The sequence below is a fragment of the Rissa tridactyla genome, chromosome 1 (genome assembly GCF_028500815.1).
Source record: "Rissa tridactyla isolate bRisTri1 chromosome 1, bRisTri1.patW.cur.20221130, whole genome shotgun sequence".
Classification (NCBI taxonomy): Eukaryota; Metazoa; Chordata; class Aves; order Charadriiformes; family Laridae; genus Rissa; species Rissa tridactyla.
Window position 1 is genome coordinate 11,577,703 of NC_071466.1, and position 17,800 is coordinate 11,595,502.

Here is a 17,800-nt window from a genome sequence, read left to right on the forward strand (position 1 = left end):
TTCTGTGGTTCTGTGATTCTATATCTATATTTCTCTACGTCACAACCCAGACAACTGCTCGGGGGGCCGTGACCCCTCAACCCTGCAGCTTTGGCAGCCCCGGCCGAGTCAGGTTCCCGCTCTCAGGCTCCTCTTCCCTGGCGCTGGTGGATCTTCCACCCTGCAGGTCCACGAAGGGCCAAGGGGGGCTCAGGACGAGCCACCCTCATGGGGCACCCGTGGCCACCACTGTCCCTGGGGGCAGTGAGTCCACAGGGCCATCAGGCAGCATTGCCCAGGACCAGCACACTCATGAGGAAGACCATGAGGAAGAAGACCCACATGAAGAAGCGGTCCATCACCTTGGCCACCTTCTTCCACTCGCCGGTCCGGCGCTGGGAGGCTTGGTGATGCCGGCAGCAGCCGGCGACGTAGCCCACGTTGCTCAGCAGGCCATCGTGGTGGCACAGGCAGCAGTCCCGGGGACAGCCCCCTGCCTCGGCACCCACCTCCCCCTCCATGGGGCTCTCCCCCGGCCCCCCAGTGTCCTCCCTGCCCGCCCGCCTGCCTGGCACCCGCCGGGGGCTCTTGCAGCTCTCGCCCACCTCGTAGACACAGCAGAGCCAGGCCATGTGGTGGAGGATGAGCCACCTGGTCCAGGGGGGCACGGGCCGGGGCCCCGGGCCGCAGTGGTGGACGTTCATGATGAAGATGGTCAGCGCGGTGGAGGCCGTGATCATGGTCATGGTGGCGATGTAGTACTTCCCTGCGTGGGTAATGGGTGGTGATGCCGCAGCGGGGTGGGGAGAGACCTGTGCCCACCTCCCACCATCGAAACCCCCCCTGGCATGGGGGGGTGCCCACCACCCCGGTGCAGACGCCCTGGTCCCATGGGAGGGTCCTGGGTGCCATCAAGGCTCACCGATGAGCGGGACGCTCTCCGAGGGCTGCATGCTCTCCGCCACCAGCAGCTGGAAGACGGTGAGGGCCAGCAGCACTGTCACCCCCAGTGAGACCTTCTCCCCGGAGTCGGCCGGCAGGTAGAAGCCAAGGGGTGCCAGGAAGGAGACCATGATGCAGGGCAGGAGCAGGCTGAAGATGTGAACATAGTGACCAAGGATGAGGAAAAGGCTGAGGTACTTAATGCAGTCTTTGCCTCAGTCTTCAGCAGTAGGACCAGTTGTTCCCTGAGTACCCAGACCCCTGAGCTAGAAGACAGGGATGGGGAGCAGAATGAAGCCCCTGTAATCCAAAGGGAAACGGTGAGGGACCTGCTTCAGCACCTGGAGCTGCACAAATCTATGGGGCCGGATGGGATCCACCCAAGGGTATTGAAAGAGCTGGCGGAAGTGCTCGCCAGGCCACTTTGCATCATTTATGAGCAGTCCTGGACAACCGGGGAGGTCCCAGCTGACTGGAGGTTAGCAAATGTGACACCCATCCACAAGAAGGGTCGGAAGGAGGATCCGGGGAACTACAGGCCAGTCAGTCTGACCTCGGTGCCTGGGAAGGTCATGGAACAGATCCTCCTCAGTGCCATTACACAGCACATGCAGGAGAACAGGGTGATCAGGCCCAGTCAGCATGGGTTTGTGAAGGGCAGGTCATGCCTATCAAACCTAATATCCTTCTACGATAAGGTGACCCACTTAGTGGATGAGGGAAAAGCTGTGGATGTTATCTACTTGGATTTTTGCAAAGCTTTTGACACCGTTTCCCACAGCATTCTCCTGGAGAAACTGGCTGCTCATGGCCTGGACAGGTGTACTCTTCGCTGGGTAAAAAACTGGCTGGATGGCCGTGCCCAGAGAGTGGTGGTAAATGGAGTTAAATCCAGTTGGTGTCCGGTCACAAGTGGTGTCCCCCAGGGCTCGGTGCTGGGGCCGGTTCTCTTTAATATCTTTATCAATGATCTGGATGAGGGGATCGAATGCACCCTCCGTAAGTTTGCAGATGACACTAAGCTGGGCGGGCATGTTGATCTGCTTGAGGGGAGGTTGGCTCTGCAGAGGGATGTGGACAGGCTGGACCGATGGGCTGAGACCAATGGTATGAGGTTCAACAAGGCCAAGTGCCGGGTCCTGCACTTGGGTCACAACAACCCCATGCAGCGCTACAGGATTGGGGCGGAGTGGCTCGAAAGCAGCCCGTCAAAAAAGGACCTGGGGGTGTTGGTTGACAGCCGGTTGAATAGGAGCCAGCAGTGTGCCCAGGTGGCCAAGAAGGCCAACAGCATCCTAGCCTGTATCAGGAATAGTGTGGTGAGCCGGACTAGGGAAGTGATCATCCCCCTGTACTCGGCACTGGTGAGGCCCCACCTCGAGTACTGCGTTCAGTTTTGGGCCCCTCGCTACAAGAGGGACATTGAGGTGTTGGAGCGTGTCCAGAGAAGGGCTACAAAGCTGGTGAGGGGTCTGGAGGACAAACCTTATGAAGAACGACTGAGGGAGCTGGGGTTGTTTAGCCTGGAGAAGAGGAGGCTGAGGGGAGACCTTCTCGCTCTCTGCAACTCCCTGAAAGGAGGTTGGAGAGAGATGGGGGCTGACCTCTTCTCCCTGGTGACAAGTGATAGGATGAGAGGAAACGGGTTCAAGTTATGTCAGGGGAGGTTTAGATTGGATATTAGGAAACATTTTTTCACTGAAAGGGTTATTTAAACATTGGAATAGGCTGCCCAGGGAGGTGGTGGATTCACCATCCCAGGAGGTGTTTAAAAAAAAGGGTAGATGGGGCACTTAGGGACATGTTTAGAAGTGGCTTTTGTCAGGGTAGGTTAAAGGTTGGACTTGATGATCTTAAAGGTCCCTTCCAACCTCAGCGATTCTATGATTCTATGTAGAAGGAGGCGCGGCGGCAGAGGAGCAGCGTGTAGGTGACATCAGGGTAGGGCTCGGAGCAGCAGCCGTAGGTGATGACGTTCCTCGTGGCCGGTGTTATAGATTGTGGCCCAATAATTGACAGGAACCAGTCCAATTAATCAAATTAGTTTATTAAGCAAGCGGCAGCAAGCAAAACAGCGCTGGGCGGCCGGGGAGTCTTTGCTCCGCCAACGGCGCACAGCCACTTCCCGAAAGTAGTTGATTATATACTCTTCTGGTTCCCGTATATGTGTCAATCCTGGTATATTCTGTGTCTGAGCGACGTGTTGCTAGGGGGTCGGTCTTGTCCCGCCTCCTGATGGTGGTGGGGCTGAAGGCTCCTCATCTTTCTCAGTGTCCTTGGGGAGACTCTTTTCAGCTTATCTCACAACTTAGCTCTTCCCTTTGAAGTGTTAAAACACACCAGATGCCTGTGATTTAGGCCTTGAGGTATCAAAGTGCACCAGATAGCACGCTGGATGCCTGCGATTTAAGTATGTGAAGAGTCGAAACAGTGTAAGTTTTCACCAGCCTTTCAGAAAGCCTGATTTGATTAACAAACATGATTCTATTTATTACAGCCGGCATGCCCAGCGCCTCCCACTCCACGTTCTCCACGAAGTCCGTCAGGTCCCCGGTGTCCAGCCGGTTGCGGAGGTCGATCTGGTTCCCGTTGTAGGTCCAGGAGCCGAAGGTGAGGCGGCACCGCTGCCCGTCAAAGGGGAAGTAGGAGACATCCACCTTGCAGGAGCTCTTGGTGATGGCGGGCGAGTCCCACATGATGTGCCCGTCGGAGCGCAGAACCACGTTGGTCTCCACCGAGCCACCAAAGCCGTCGTCGGTGCTGGGGGAGGGATCGCTGTGGGGCCAGGATGGCCCCGAGCCCCACGTGGGGCAAGGGTCTGCGGGGCCGGGGCCGAGGTGGGGGAGGGCGAGCAGCACCCACTCGTTGTAGAAGATGATGATGTGCGGCCGCCAGACGTAGCTGCTGGGGATGCAGATGCTGTCGATGCCGCCGTAAGCGTCCTTGTCCCAGGCGAGGTGGGCGTCCAGCCAGGCCTGACGGACCCACAGGTAGGAGGTGAGGACCTGGTTCACCTTGTCCTGCCGAGGGCAGAGGGTGGGGGGGGGGGACGGGGACGGGGACAGGGACAGACCTCGCTGCCCCCCTGTGGAATAAATACTACATTGGCTAAAAACACAAAAGTACAGCATTGTTCACACAGGAAGGAAAAGTAGAAAATCAAGAGGCTTCTGAGGGAGAAAACAGCTGCAGCTGGCATGAAGAATACAACACCTGTGGTTCCCTGATAAGCTACATGAGGTACGGGACGGGATGCAATTATTCCGCGGCTTTACCTTAGGATGTATAGCGGATACGGGAATGGGATGATACCAGGAAACAGATAAGCTGCCAATTAGCTGCCCGCTCCATACTCGGAGCCAACATTTTGCCAAATTTTGATGAAATGCTGTCCTTTGTGCGAACTTTGCTCGTTAGAATGTCATTATAATACCAAAACACACCTCCACCCCGAAGGCTACCCGCCTCCAAGGTGCGACCGCTCCTTCTTGAGCCTGCGCCCTGAGCTTCTCCTAAACTAGACCTTTAATTGTGAAGCGAGAAAAATTTCCACCACTCATGATAAAAGTATGTATGACTAAAGTCACTCAAACTCCACCTCGAAGATAACAAATAGTAGAAAAATAGCCCGAGAGAGGGGGGATACCCAGGGAAGACACCATCGCAAAGAATTCCATCACTGGCTTCTGGGAGCAGGTGACGGGCTGAGCCTCTCTTCCCCCCATAGGGACGCCTTTGGGTAAGACCTAGATTATACCGAGGGCTTCCTCGGGAAACTTAGAAATTTCTCTAGAGACTCTCTTTTCTGCATGTATAGCCAGGCTGTATCGTTAGAACTTTGTCCCGCGTTTTGTAGATGTAACAATACTTTCATTTGCACGTGCTTTGCAGACAGTGTATTTATCACCGGCTGCCCTAAGAACCTATCTATCTGTTGCTTAAATAAACTGCACTTTTTGAAGTAGCTTGTCCTTTTGGTTTCTCACTGAACGCGACCAAAGACTCGAGAGTGGCCGTGCTAGTTCATGAGCACGACTGGACTGAAGGTGCAGTCCACTAGTAGTGTATCCATCCAGCCAGCCAGCCAGCCTGTCCAGGGCCCTCTGTAGAGCCTTCCTTCCCTCAAGCCAATCAACACTCCCACCTAGTTTGGTGTCGTCTGCAAACTTACTGAAGGTGCACACAATCCGCTCATCCAGATCATTGATAAAGATATTAAACAAAACTGGCCCCAAAACTGAGCCCTGAGGGACACCACTGGTGACCGGCTGCCAAGAGGATTTCACCCCACTAATCACAACTCTCTGGGCACGGCCATCCAGCCAGTTTTTAACCCAGCAAAGAGTACACTTGTCTATGCCACGATTCGCCAGCTTCTCCAGGAGAATGCTGTGGGGGACGGTGTCAAAGGCCTTACCAAAGTCCAGAGAGACAACGTCCACAGCCTTCCCCGCATCCAGCAGGCGGCTCACATGGTCATAGAGAGAGATCAGGTTGTTAAGCAGGACCTCCCTTTCCTAAACCCATGCTGGCTGGCCCTGATTCCGTGGCTGCCCCGCACTTGCCGTGAGAGCTCACTCAAGATGATCCTCTCCATGATCTTCCCTGGTACCGACGTCAGGCTCACAGGCCCGTAGTTCCCCGGATCCTCCTTCCGACCCTTCTTGTAGATGGGCGTCACATTAGTCACCCTCCAGTCATCTGGTACCTGCCCTGTTGACCAGGATTGTTGATAAATGATGGAGAGAGGCGTGGTGAGCTCTCTCGCCAGCTCCCTGAGTACTCTTGGGTGAATCAGTCGGGACGGACAAACGACAAGACTCTCCTTGAAGAGTTAAGTTAAGCTCTCTCTTTATTACAAACTTGGCTTTCTTATATATCTAATCTTTTGTTCATGTGTTCTTTCTACGCATTAGCGTAGCTTCCTCAAATAATGTCTGCCCTAGGTTTGTCCATTGCGTTACACTAAATGCCGTAACCGACGTTACTTCTACTCCCTCTTCCTTTCCCCACAATAGCATTTTTCGCAAGGTCACTTCAGGGAGGATTACGCCCTGCCGCTTTAACAGCAGCGTCCATGTGGAGAGTACAGTCTGCTCTTCCTTAGTTAACTTCTCTCCCATGTCCCCGGTGGCTCACCTACTACAGGTGTCTTCTGAAATATGATCCGGATCCGTCAACAGCTCTGCCCGCTGTCTTCAGCTTCACTGGGCTCCGTCCCCACGACTATTTCCAGTCGTCTTCTTCCTCAGTATCACGTCGGGGTCACCAATTGTCGTTTCAGTCGGGACGGACAAACGACAAGACTCTCCTTGAAAAGTTAAGTTAAGCTCTCTCTTTATTACAAACTTGGCTTTCTTATATATCTAATCTTTTGTTGACACTCCGTTCACGTGTTCTTTCTACGCTTTCAATTGGTTAGGTTACATAGCACACGCGCTCGTAGCTACAATACGATTGGTTATTGAAATCCTGTTCGCATTGCTCAAAATCTGGCTTCCTCACAGCCTAACTCTCCTTCTTCTCTGAAGCAATCTTCTTCTTTCTCCTTTTTGTTACCTTGCCCTTATATGACGCAACTCGCGGCCTTCTTACGGCTACACTGCAATCTCTATCTCTTCTGTCAAAGGGTCTACGGGCCCGCCGCATCCCCCAACATGTATGTTATTGCATGCCTTAGTAGATTGCTCTGTGTTATGCCCTGCGAGACTAAAATGAACCCAGCAGAAGCGGTCTCCTGAGCAAGGGGGTGGAATATGGGAAAGCAACGGCAGATCGGCGAGGAGGATTGTAAATACACTCAAGGGACTCGCACCTGGGTGCTGGAAAACACATATATCACACCAATCGTTATTCAGTCTCGGGTGCTGGCAAGAAAAACGTTTGGATGACATAAGCCTGTGATGGACTCACAGACACCTCATCTAGCTGCTTGAGAATCTTGGCCTGTTGTGGAAGAAGATCAAAGCACAGTACCAGCAAGAACAGGGAGTCCGCATGCGCTCCTGCTAACGAGGACTCTTTTGCTGCCAAGGATTCGTGATAACAAGGACTCTCTTGCTGCCAAGGATAAGTTTAACAATGCTACTAGTACCGCTATTTCTGAGTTGTTGCTGGATGTAGATAGTATTCGATATGCGATGTTGCAAAACAGAACTGCTACTGATTTTTTGCTTTCAGCTCACAGACATGGTTGTCAAGATTTTAAAGGACTGCATTGTATGAATCTAAGTGACCACTCCAAATCCATCCATGCCCAGTTGCAGGAACTGCACCGACCGAACCAGCAACTTGTGGAGACCACTGGGTGAAATCTCTTTGCTGGCTGGACTTGGGGGTGGGGTTGGTTGAAGCAAATTATACTCATTGCCTGTGTGGAAGGAATTTGTCTGTTATGTTTAGTATGCTGTTTGCCGTGTGTAATAAGCATTATACGATCAGTTGTAAATGCCGCTTTGCATCGTACCCTCGTACGAGTTGTAGAATATGTTGCTCTAAAAACTATGTGTGTATCCATGAGAACCCGACCTTCACAGAAGAAGCTAAGACGGGATTACAACAATGTAGTCACGTATCAGACAGCCGCTGTTAGCAAAGCTGGATCATGAGTTTGGTGAGACTCGCTGCATACGCTGGCCACGCGTGCAGCGACTCTGGCCTGTACTTTTCTACTCAGTCCAGTGCAGGAGAGTCTGGTGGGACTTGCTGCGTGCACTGGCCACGCGTGCAGTGACTCTAGCCTGTACTTCTCCACTCAGTCCAGTGCAGGATATAAGGGGGCTGTCTCGGGTCAGAGACGGGGAGAGAGACATGAGCGAGGGGGAGAGAGACATGAGCGCACTTTGAAGATACAGGGGATGCCCTGAAGCACTGTGTCTGCCCCCGCCCCCCCCCCCATAAGTTCTATGTTCATTAACCCCAACAGCTCCGAAGGCATTACAGCATGTTGCAAGATAAGATATAGTCTACTACTGCTGCAAGACGCATTGAACACCTTCCTACAAGAATTTCAACTTTATGCCCTGATAGGACAGTGGGATGATGCACTCGCAAAGAGCCTGACTGCACTAGAGTGGGTATTTTTGCCACATACCTTTTCAAAACCAGTAACTACGATGATTGAAATGTTACCGCGATTGTTTTTCCAGGGTCGTTTGTGCTGTCAGCAGCTTTCTGGAATGGATCCAAGCCACATACATGTCCCCACCAAAAAGGATGACCTTGACCCTTGGTTAGCACAAAGTCTTAACCTCCTTAGTACATTATATTGGGCAAATAAATTATTCTTTCCCCTGGCACAGACTATTACAGTCACTTTCACAAATTCCTTTACAGCCGCGCATCCTGCTAGCACCAAAGCCTCTTGATGGCACCTGTTCGGTGTTTGCAGATGGTTCAGGGACACAGTAAAGGCTTTGGACTTATTTCAACAGGAACTGCTAAATGTAGGCAGAATCTCAATGTGTTACTGGTATTGTTCAAAGACTTGAAGGAGCATTTCTAAAACAAGTAGAGAACCAATGGTTATTTAGTCTCTTACTGCAATTACTGTTGCTTTTATGAAAAAGACTGTTTCCTTATTTTATTGTCCAGATACGCTCTCATAGCTGTTTACTTGGCCCGTTAACTGAGGGAAACACAGTTGCGGATTATCACACTGTTGGTAACAACTCCCAACATTATGCAGCAAGCTAAAATGTCGCATGATTTTTTTTCATCAAAATGCGAAGGCATTGAGGAAGCAATTTTCTTTGACACAACAACAAGCACGTGATACTGTGTGAACGTGTGCCGGTTGTCAGCAGCTGGCTCCTCTGCCATCCTTTGCGGGGGTTAACCCGCGAGGGCTTACGCCTGATGAACTTTGGCAATCCGATGTTACGCGCATTATGGAATTTGGACATGTTTCAGTTGATTTGTTTTCTCACTTTGTTGTAGCTACTGCTCATACAGGAGAGAAGGCTTGTGATGTTATTCGACGTTGGTTGCAATGCATCGCAGTCGTGGGAGTACCGAAAACTATAAAAACTGATAATGAACCAGCTTATGTGTCCGCTAAAGTACAGGTCTTTTTTTTTTTACAGATATGAGGTATTAAACATGTCACCAGTATTCCTCATTCCCCGACTGGGCAAGCAATTGTGGAGCGTATGCATCATACTTTAAAAACCATGCTTGCTAAACAAAAAAGGGGGAATCCCGTAGGTATGACACCTCAAGAGTGAGTGTATAAAGCAACTCATGTTTTAAGTTTTCTAAACATGTCTTCTTTGTCATCCACAGCAGTAGAGCGACATTTTGTAAGAAGTGTTGAATGGCCTGAACAACCAAAGGTGTATTATAAGCACCCTAAATCGGGGTGCATGCTAACCACAGATAATACTGCAACAAATAGAAGTTGTGAGCAAGACAATTCTGTAATGATTTGTACTTCTCATCCGTCTCTTTGCTTCGGCTCAAAATGCAAGTATACAAGAATGTAATCAATCTTATTGTGTAAAGTTAATGCTAGTAAGGTATAAAACAGCAGTAATATGGATAGGGAATCGGCAAAACGCATTAAAAACACGTCTTTCTCTGTATTGTGATTGGGAGTACAACTCTCGAAGACTTTGTGTTACATCTCTCCCCTGGAATACGTTGCTACATGGCTGAGAAATGGTTAAACACCATCTCCAAGGTGCTTTTGACATGTCGTTGCAAGAAAATATTCGTCCTTTACATGACCAGCTAAAAGCTCAAATACTAAACATTCAAGACTTAATGAACCGCAATGTATTTGAAATATTACAAAAGGATTTCTCGTGGGTAAATCCAAAGAAATTGGCTTTCTGGGCTAAGTTTAGGAATCTGGGTATTTATTGCCTTAGCAGGGTTCTTCTTGATTCTGTTTTTAATTGTGTTTAGTATGATATATAACCTGCTAAGAGCGTCACAACGAGTAGAAGCACGAGTCATGGCCACCTTGTTAATAAATGGTCTGGTGTTAAACAAAAAAGGGGGAGATGGGGCAGATCTACGAGCAGAGGCCTGCGTACGGCCAAAGACACAGTGAGCAGAGCACACAGTAAACACAGAGCCAAGAGAACAGTTCGTACCTTCACTCCATCCTGTGACGACCATATAACGTTCCCGAATCTCGGACAAAGAATAGGGCTAAGTATTCTTCCTTCGCTGGGAACAGCCATGGCATTGAATATGTTGAATAAGATAGGGTGTTGGGCAAGTAAACAGATAAACCTTACAACTGAAATCATATCTAGCTTGCTCACTGATGTTGATAGCATTCAGCATGCTACGTTGCAAAATCGAGCGGCTATTGATTTTTTGCTGTTAGCTCAGGGTCATGGATGTGAAGATTTTGAAGGTATGTGTTGCATGAACCTTTCCAACCACTCATCATCCATTCATAAGCAGTTGCGGGATCTGAAGGATAACATGTCCAAATTAAAAGTGGTCAAAAAGGTTTCGATGATTGGTTAAGCTCATGGGGTATAACGGGATGGTTATCAGATTTACTAAAGCAAGGGCTCATGCTATTGTTGGTTATATTACTATTGGTTATGGTAGCCTCGTGTGTTCTCCGCAAAGTGACTGACATGATAGAAAATGCCATGCATAAGGTCTGGCTGGCTCAAGAAGAAAAAGGGGGGATTGTAGGAATGTGTCTGAGAGAAAATGGTCACGTGAGCCAGCCTCCCTACTATGAGAGATTAGAGCAAGAGCAAAACAGGTGGTAGAAGATGGAATCAGTACATGGCAAAAACGGGAACTGAGAAGGCAGAAAACATGTTGTGCTAATGACTAAGCAATTTACTATGCGAATTCTTGTAACCAATCTGCTGTGTGAACGAACTGCATGGACAGCGCGTGGACAGCGTAACTAGCTAATCAGAAATAAGCGAGTCGCGTGTACGGCGACAACACAGGGTATAAAAGGCGATGATCTGTGCTTAATAAACGGCTTCTGTTGGTTCACATTGGATCGTCTGGAGGCCAGTTATTTCTCCTCACCTAGCCAGCCTCGGAGCAGATCTCTGGGCGGTAGTCTTAAATAGTCGTTTAGCCCTAAACAAGACCTGCAACGTATTCAGGAGACATAACACTAGGAACATGCTGGTTTGAGCATCCCAAGGATATTCAAAATTCTCAAAAGCTGTCATGCCTGACCCGAAGGAGAAAAGGGAGGCAAAAGAGCTGGGGAAAGTGTCCCCCCCTGTTTCCCCCCTCGACTGAGTGTAATGACTAATAAATTCTGAGAGATGGTGCCCAATGTACGGGCAGGACAGCAATACCACATAAACGCCCCAAAGGAACTGTCTAACAAGTGATGTTCTCATATCATAATCCGATATCGCACGGGACAGTAAAATGATAATCCTCATCCTTCTCCCAGAAGTAACAACTATCATCGCAGGCAGTACATAAGCCATATAGGAATTTACATACCACAGCCATGAGAACAAACCAAGCAACATGGTGACCCGCGACTAGTTACCTAATAAAAGAAACGCATACAACAAATTTGTTTTTTCAAGCTCTAGTTGAATTCTGTCATTATCGATTCCTAGAGAAGCAAGGAAGGGCGTCAGCAGAACTGCCACCATGGACTTCCGGAGGGCGGACTTTGGTCTTTTCAGGAGCCTGCTGGAGAGAGTCTTCCTCTAGGTTTGGCTCAACACCCAGAGGAGAAGTGAAAAACTGTCCTCTCAACGGAAGACGACAGCGAAGCTGAGCAGAGCCCCTGGGCTCACCTACCTGATGTCTGTCTGAGACGTGTCTTCCATTGGTCAGACGACAGGGACAGATGTAACGCTGCCTTGCTCTGTAAAAATGGAATGGGGCCCTGCACTCGGGATCCCTCCCTCCTCCACGAAAGATGAAACTGGAATTTGGACTACTGGGGGAAGCCCCGCCTTACCAAGAAAATACTCAATGGCTTTGGCTAGGCGGTTTTGTGATAAAACACATGGATGGGTGACAATTTTATAACCAGATTGAGAAAAGGTGGACAGCCCCTGGAAGACATATGGCAGTAAAGGGGATTGTGAGTTCTTGGCCCACAGGTTGGAAGTTTTCCGGTGCAAAACCCAAGCAGGAGGCTGGAGGGCAACCGTGGTCATACTTCCCATTCCAAAGGCTGCAGATGGGTTATGCTGACGTGCCTCCTCTGGAAGGCGTTAAGCACCCGCTGGTAATCATGGATCAACCCTCAGGAGGAGTAGAAGCTTTTCCTACCAGGAAAGCTGATCCCCCAGGAATGGTCAAAGCACTTTTGTGGGAAATCATTCCCAGATACTGACTGAAATGAAACCAGAGGGTCAGACAGCGGTTCTCATTTTTCAGCAGGAATACTGAATAATATCGAAAAAAGTTCAGCCTTGAGTAGAGAAGGCTCCGCGGAGACCTTCCAGCACCTTCCAGTCCCTCAAGGGGCTCCAGCAAAGCTGGGGAGGGACTCTGGATGAAGGAGGGGAGCCATGGGACGAGGGGGAAGGGGTTTCCACTGCAAGAGGGGAGATTGAGCTGAGATCTCGGGCAGAAATTCCTGGCTGTGAGGGCGGTGAGCCCCTGGCCCAGGTTGCCCAGAGAAGCTGTGGCTGCCCCATCCCTGGAGGGATTCAAGGCCAGGTTGGCCGGGGCTTGGAGCAAGCTGGGCTGGTGGGAGGTGTCCCTGCCCAGGGCAGGGGATGGCACTGGGTGGCCTTTAAGGTCCCTTCCCACCCAAACCATGCCCTGAAAGGGTGGGGCCCTTCTCCTTCTCCTTTTCTCCTTCTCCTTCTCATTTTCTCCTTCTCATTCTCCTTTTCTCCTTCTCACTCCCCTTCTCCCTCCCTTCTTGTTATGGTTTGAGAAAACCACCACAATTTCTTGTCCTTTAGAAAACTACTCTCTCACCCGATGACCCCTCCCCACCGGGGAAGAGGAATAGGGGAAAAACAAGGAAACAGGAGGGTTGCAATAGAAATCGATTTAATAGGACAAAACTAAAGAATTAACATTAATAATGCTAAAGAAGCAGTGTCAATCCCGATAACGATATAAAATACCCAAGGACTACACCCAGCCCATTCCATCAGCAGCAAGCCGTGCACTCCCAGCAGGGGACAGCCAATGGGGGACACTGCGAGCGCTGCAGCTTCGGGAGGAAGGGAAGGGCTCAGGGCTCCGGCACCGTGGCAAGGAGTTCTCTGGACCACCGCAATCAAGGGAGAGTCGAACTACACAGCAGACTTTATAATTTATATTAAATGTCATGTTCGTTCTATGAAATAGTCCTGTTGTCAGCCTGGGGCAAGTGCCCTCCTTGTCTTTCTCTGCCTCATCCCCTGCTGCGTGTCACCAAGGGGCGCCCTGACTGCCCCACGATGTCACCAAGGGGGGCTCTGACTGCCCCACGATGTCACAAAGCGGGCACGCAAACCCCGGCCACACTATAAATGGGGGACGCGGTCCCCACTGGAGCCGTCAGCGGATGCTGGGCACCGCAGTCTGGCATTGTCTGGGCAGACTGCAGCCTCGGCCTCTGACACCCCAGCAGTCTTGCAGGTCCCGTCACTGGGGACCCAGGAGGACACTGGGGAGCCGCATCGTGGTTCTGTGCTGGTGACTGGGAGCACCGCAGCCACACCGGAGTCGGTGCCATGGGGCGCTCTGACGCCGTGTCTCCCCTAGGCCCTCTCTTCCTGATCGTGATGGGGCTCAGCGTGTTCTCATCTGTGCTGCAGAGCAAGTGGCTTCAGGTAGGTGACTGTTGCACCACACTGTGCTGCGGCGTGGGGTGGCGAGGGATGGCATGGGGTGGTGTGGGGTGCCGTGGGGGGCTGTGGTGTGGGACTGGGAGGTGCTCCCTTCTCACCCAGCTCCTGGGGACCTTGCAGAAGTGGTGGAAGAAGAAGAAGAAGAAGCATCAGACAAGGAAGACAAGAGCCGGGACAGAGAAGCAGAGCGGTGAGTGGCCCCAGCACCGAGCACCCTGCAAACGGCCTACACCCCACGGCAGCCCTGAGCCGGGGCTGTGCCGGCAGCTGCTGGCCGCTCACTCTGTCTCCTCCCTCCGCAGCTTCTCAGACAGTGGATAGAGAAGTTAGGAAATCCCGGCCCAAGCAGGAGAAGCGGTGAGTGTGGGGGAGACCTCAGATGCTGCCCCAGACCCTCACCCCGTGCCCTGCCCCTGCCTGCGCTGGGCAGCCCTGCCCACCGGCCAAGGAGGGGTGCTGCCCGCGGGTCCCGCTGGGGTCTGGGGTGCAGCGGGGTCTCTTTCTCCTCCTCTGCAGGGTTAGCGCGGAGGCCTTGAACAGGAAGCATCGCTCCCCACGGGCCCCGCTGGCCACCATGGACTCTGTGACTGACAGAGGCTCCTCTTCCCTCAACTCCCTCTACTCCTTCCCGGAGCCCTGGCATCGTGCAATGGCGGAGCTGACAGCGTTCAACCGCTCAGGACCCAGCCATCCCCCCAGGGCTGTGAAGGGGAGAGTGGAGGAGCCAGGGCCAGCCCTCTGCCAGGAGCCCCCACTGGAAATGCCAACAAGGACCAAGCAAGAGCCGGTCCCCAGGGAAAGCAGGGACAGGGCGCAGAGCCCTGTGCACACGCAGCCTTCACCCTGCAGCCCCCCAGCCATGGCCTCGGACCAAGGGGAGCTGATCATGGGGCTCCTCCACTCTTTTGAGTCCACCCAGGAGATGGCCAGGCAGTGCTATGAGATGCTGAAGGTGCTGCAGGCCCGTTGGCAAGGGGCAGCAGGGGCCTGTGACCAGAAATTCCCCGGGGAGCCCTTCCATCCCCTGGGCAGGATGGAGGCGCAGGAGCAGCTGGGAGCCACAGTGAAGTCCCAGCACGTGGGAGCAAAGCAGCCGTGGGTGGATGCAAACACGGATAAGGCTGAGGATGGGGACATGGACAAGGAGAAGGACACGGGAGCAGACACAAGTGTGAAGGAGAAGGAAAGGAGCAGCCCTGTGGAGCTCGGCAGGGGGAGCCTGGCGGAAGTGAAGAGAAACAGCAAGATGGGGCCGGGCGAGAACAACTCCATGGGGCCAAGCACCAGCAGCCCCCCAGGCTTGGGCAGGAGCACCCCCATGGACGTGAAAGGGAGGAGGGACAGGGCGCAGAGCCCCATGAATGTGCTTCCGCCGCCCAGCAGCCCCCCAGCCAAGGCCACGGACGACAAGTTGCTCTACTTGGAGCTCTTGGACTCTGTCAAGTCCTCAGAGGAGGAGAGGCAGCAGCACGACGAGGTCAAGGACAGGGAGTGTGACCAGGCATCCCCGGTGCCTGTGTCACTGCTGCACTCGGCTCTGGCACCGCCTGAAGGACTGGTGGAGACGCTGCTGCCGGCCGCGCCGTGTCTGCTTCAGCAATTTCCCCCAATGGGTGGGAAGTGTGGGGCCGGGAACCCCCTGGGGTGCCCCTCTTCTAAACCAATAAAAAAGTCAGTATTTTCTCTATCCCTGTGACTGTCAGCAGATCAGTTTTGTCCCTTGACAGGAGCAGAGAATCAGTTTTGTGTAAGGACAAGAGTATGTGCTACAGTAATCCCAACTGTCCCGTGGAGATCATAGAATCATAGAATCTTCATGGTTGGAAACGACATTTGAGATCATCGAGTCCAACCATTGTGCAGCAGGACAGCTATGACGTAGTCGCCATCACGGAAACATGGTGGGCTGACTCGCACTCCCTGCGGGAGCACAGTGCTCATCCCAGCCAATGCCACGGACAAGAGGGATCTCTAATGGAGCTTTTGAATGCTTTCAAGTCCTCGGAGGAGGAGAGGCAGCACCACAGCGAGCCCGTGGACAGGGAGTGTGACCAGGCGTCCCCAGGGCTGTGCCCACTAGGACAGTGCCTGTGTCACTGCTGCACCCGGCTCTGACACCGCCTGAAGGACTGGTGGAGACACTGCTGCCGGCAACGACGCGTCTGCTTCAGAAATTCCCCCTAATGGCTGGGAAGTGTGGGTCCAGGAACATACATCCTCCGTGACACCAAAGGGCTGTGACATGGGCACCACTTAATTTACATCCGCTCTAGACGTTTGTGTTTTGCCAAAAGGGAGCAGAACCACGAGTGCAGGCTGATGCAGGCTACAGCTCTGCAAGCAAACAGGGCGCACGGACTCCTCTCCTCATGAGCACATTTCCCTGCAAAAGGGTGGGGTTCAGAAAAATCAGAAAGGATAAGAAAGTTCCCAGTTACTAAACGCCTAAAAAAACCCCAACAAAACAACCAAAACCAGCCCAATGAGTGAAAAAGAATCACGGTACAAGCACAGGCCACATCCTTTAACTTTTTGGCCTTCGGTCTAGCTAAACAGTGAAATGGTCTCTGCTGCTGAAGTTCAAGTGCCAAGTCTGGGCAGGGCTGGGAGTGCTCAGCCTGGAGAAGAGGCGGCTCAGGGGGATCTCCTCCACGCACATCAATACCTGCAGGGAGGGTGCCAAGAGGACGGAGGCTGGAGCTGGTCATCACCGCCGTGAGCAGTGGCAGCAGCTCGGGGCGCTGCTGAGTTCATGGGAGGTTTTGGGATGGTGTGAGACCCGTGAAGGGGTAATGCCAAGTCCTCCTGTCCCTTTGCTGAACATCTCCTTCTCTCCCTTTGGGGCGCACAGGCCTCAGACTTGTGCTCCCACACTTTTCTGTGGGCCCAGAAGGCAAATGTGTGGAGCCTCTGAAAGCATTTTGCCTGGAAGGGATCGACTCAAAGGTGTGTCTTCTCAGGGATGCCCGCACCTCCCCTTCTATCCCTTGCTGACCCTCCACCCCCTTCCCTTTCTGTCCGCAAGCCTTCCCTCTTGTGTCTGCTCTTCCCCAGGCTGCTCCTGCCTGCTCCTGTGTCCGTGTCCCTGTCCTTGTTCACGTCTGCATCTGCGTCCATGTCCCTGTCTGCCCCCAGCCCCAGTTGCTCCCTCCCAAGGCACTGGGGTGTCACGCTTTCGGCTGGGGTGGGGATGACTTCCTTGCGAGCAGGTGGTGTAGCGCTGTGTTTTGGATTTGGGATGAAAACAGTGTTGGTAGCGCACTGGTGGTTTTAGCTGTTGCTGAGCTCTCAAGGCCTTTTCTGCTCCTCACGCTGCCCGACCGACAGTGGCCTGGGGGGCACAGGGAGTTGGGAGGGGACAGAGCCAGGACAGCTGACCCCGACTGAGCAAAGGGACATTCCGTGCCATTTGACGTCACGCTCAGTATATAAAGCCGGGGAAAGAAGAAGGAAGGGCTGATGTTCAGAGTGATGGCGTTTGTCTTCCCAAGTCACCGTCACGCTGCCGGAGCCCGGCTTTCCTGGAGACGGCTGAACCCCCGCCTGCAATGGGAAGCAGCCAACGGGTTCCTTGTTTGGCTTTGCTTGTGCGCGCGGCTTTTGCTTTGCGTATTAAACTGCCTTTCTCTCACGCCACGACTTTCCTCCCTTTCCCACTTCCCATTCTGTGTGTCCAGAGAAGGGCAAGGGAGCTGCTGAGGGCTCTGGAGCACAGGCCACGGCGCCGGGCCCTCAGCCGCCCCACAGCCGGCCGCAGCCCCGCCCCAGGCCCCGGCCCCGGCCCCGGCCCCGGCCCCGGCCCCGGCCCCGGCCCGGCCCGGCCCACAGCGGCGGCCGATGGCGGCGCTCGGGGGTTCCCTCCGAGGAGGCGGCGGTGTTTCCCCCGCATATCCCTGCAACGTGATCAGGAACTAGTGCTGAAGGGCCGTCTGTGTCTTCTCGCGAATTCTCACTCGCCAAGGGACAGCTTCGGGGCAGGTACGTCCGCAAGGGAGCGGGGGTTGGTGGCGAAAAAAGGCAAAAAAGGGGCTATTCCGGAGCTGCCCGGGGCCGGGGAAAGGCCGGGAGGGCGCAGGCCGGCCGCGAGGGCCGGCAGCTGGCGGGGGGGCGCTGACGGG

The 17,800-nt window shown here is 53.1% G+C and overlaps 1 protein-coding gene across 1 annotated transcript in view; it reads right to left on the reverse strand.

Annotated features, from left to right (window-relative positions):
* Positions 1–260: 260 nt before the first annotated feature.
* LOC128902367 (neuronal acetylcholine receptor subunit alpha-10-like) overlaps positions 261–17,800 on the reverse strand; it is a 31,497-nt gene continuing 13,957 nt past the window's right edge. The window contains exons 2-6 of the mRNA XM_054185237.1: positions 3,784–3,935; positions 3,423–3,681; positions 2,815–2,910; positions 902–1,079; positions 261–745 (exon numbers count right to left, since the gene is read on the reverse strand). Of these exons, the coding sequence (XP_054041212.1) occupies positions 261–745; positions 902–1,079; positions 2,815–2,910; positions 3,423–3,681; positions 3,784–3,935 (1,170 nt within the window). The remainder of the gene's footprint in view (positions 746–901; positions 1,080–2,814; positions 2,911–3,422; positions 3,682–3,783; positions 3,936–17,800) is intronic.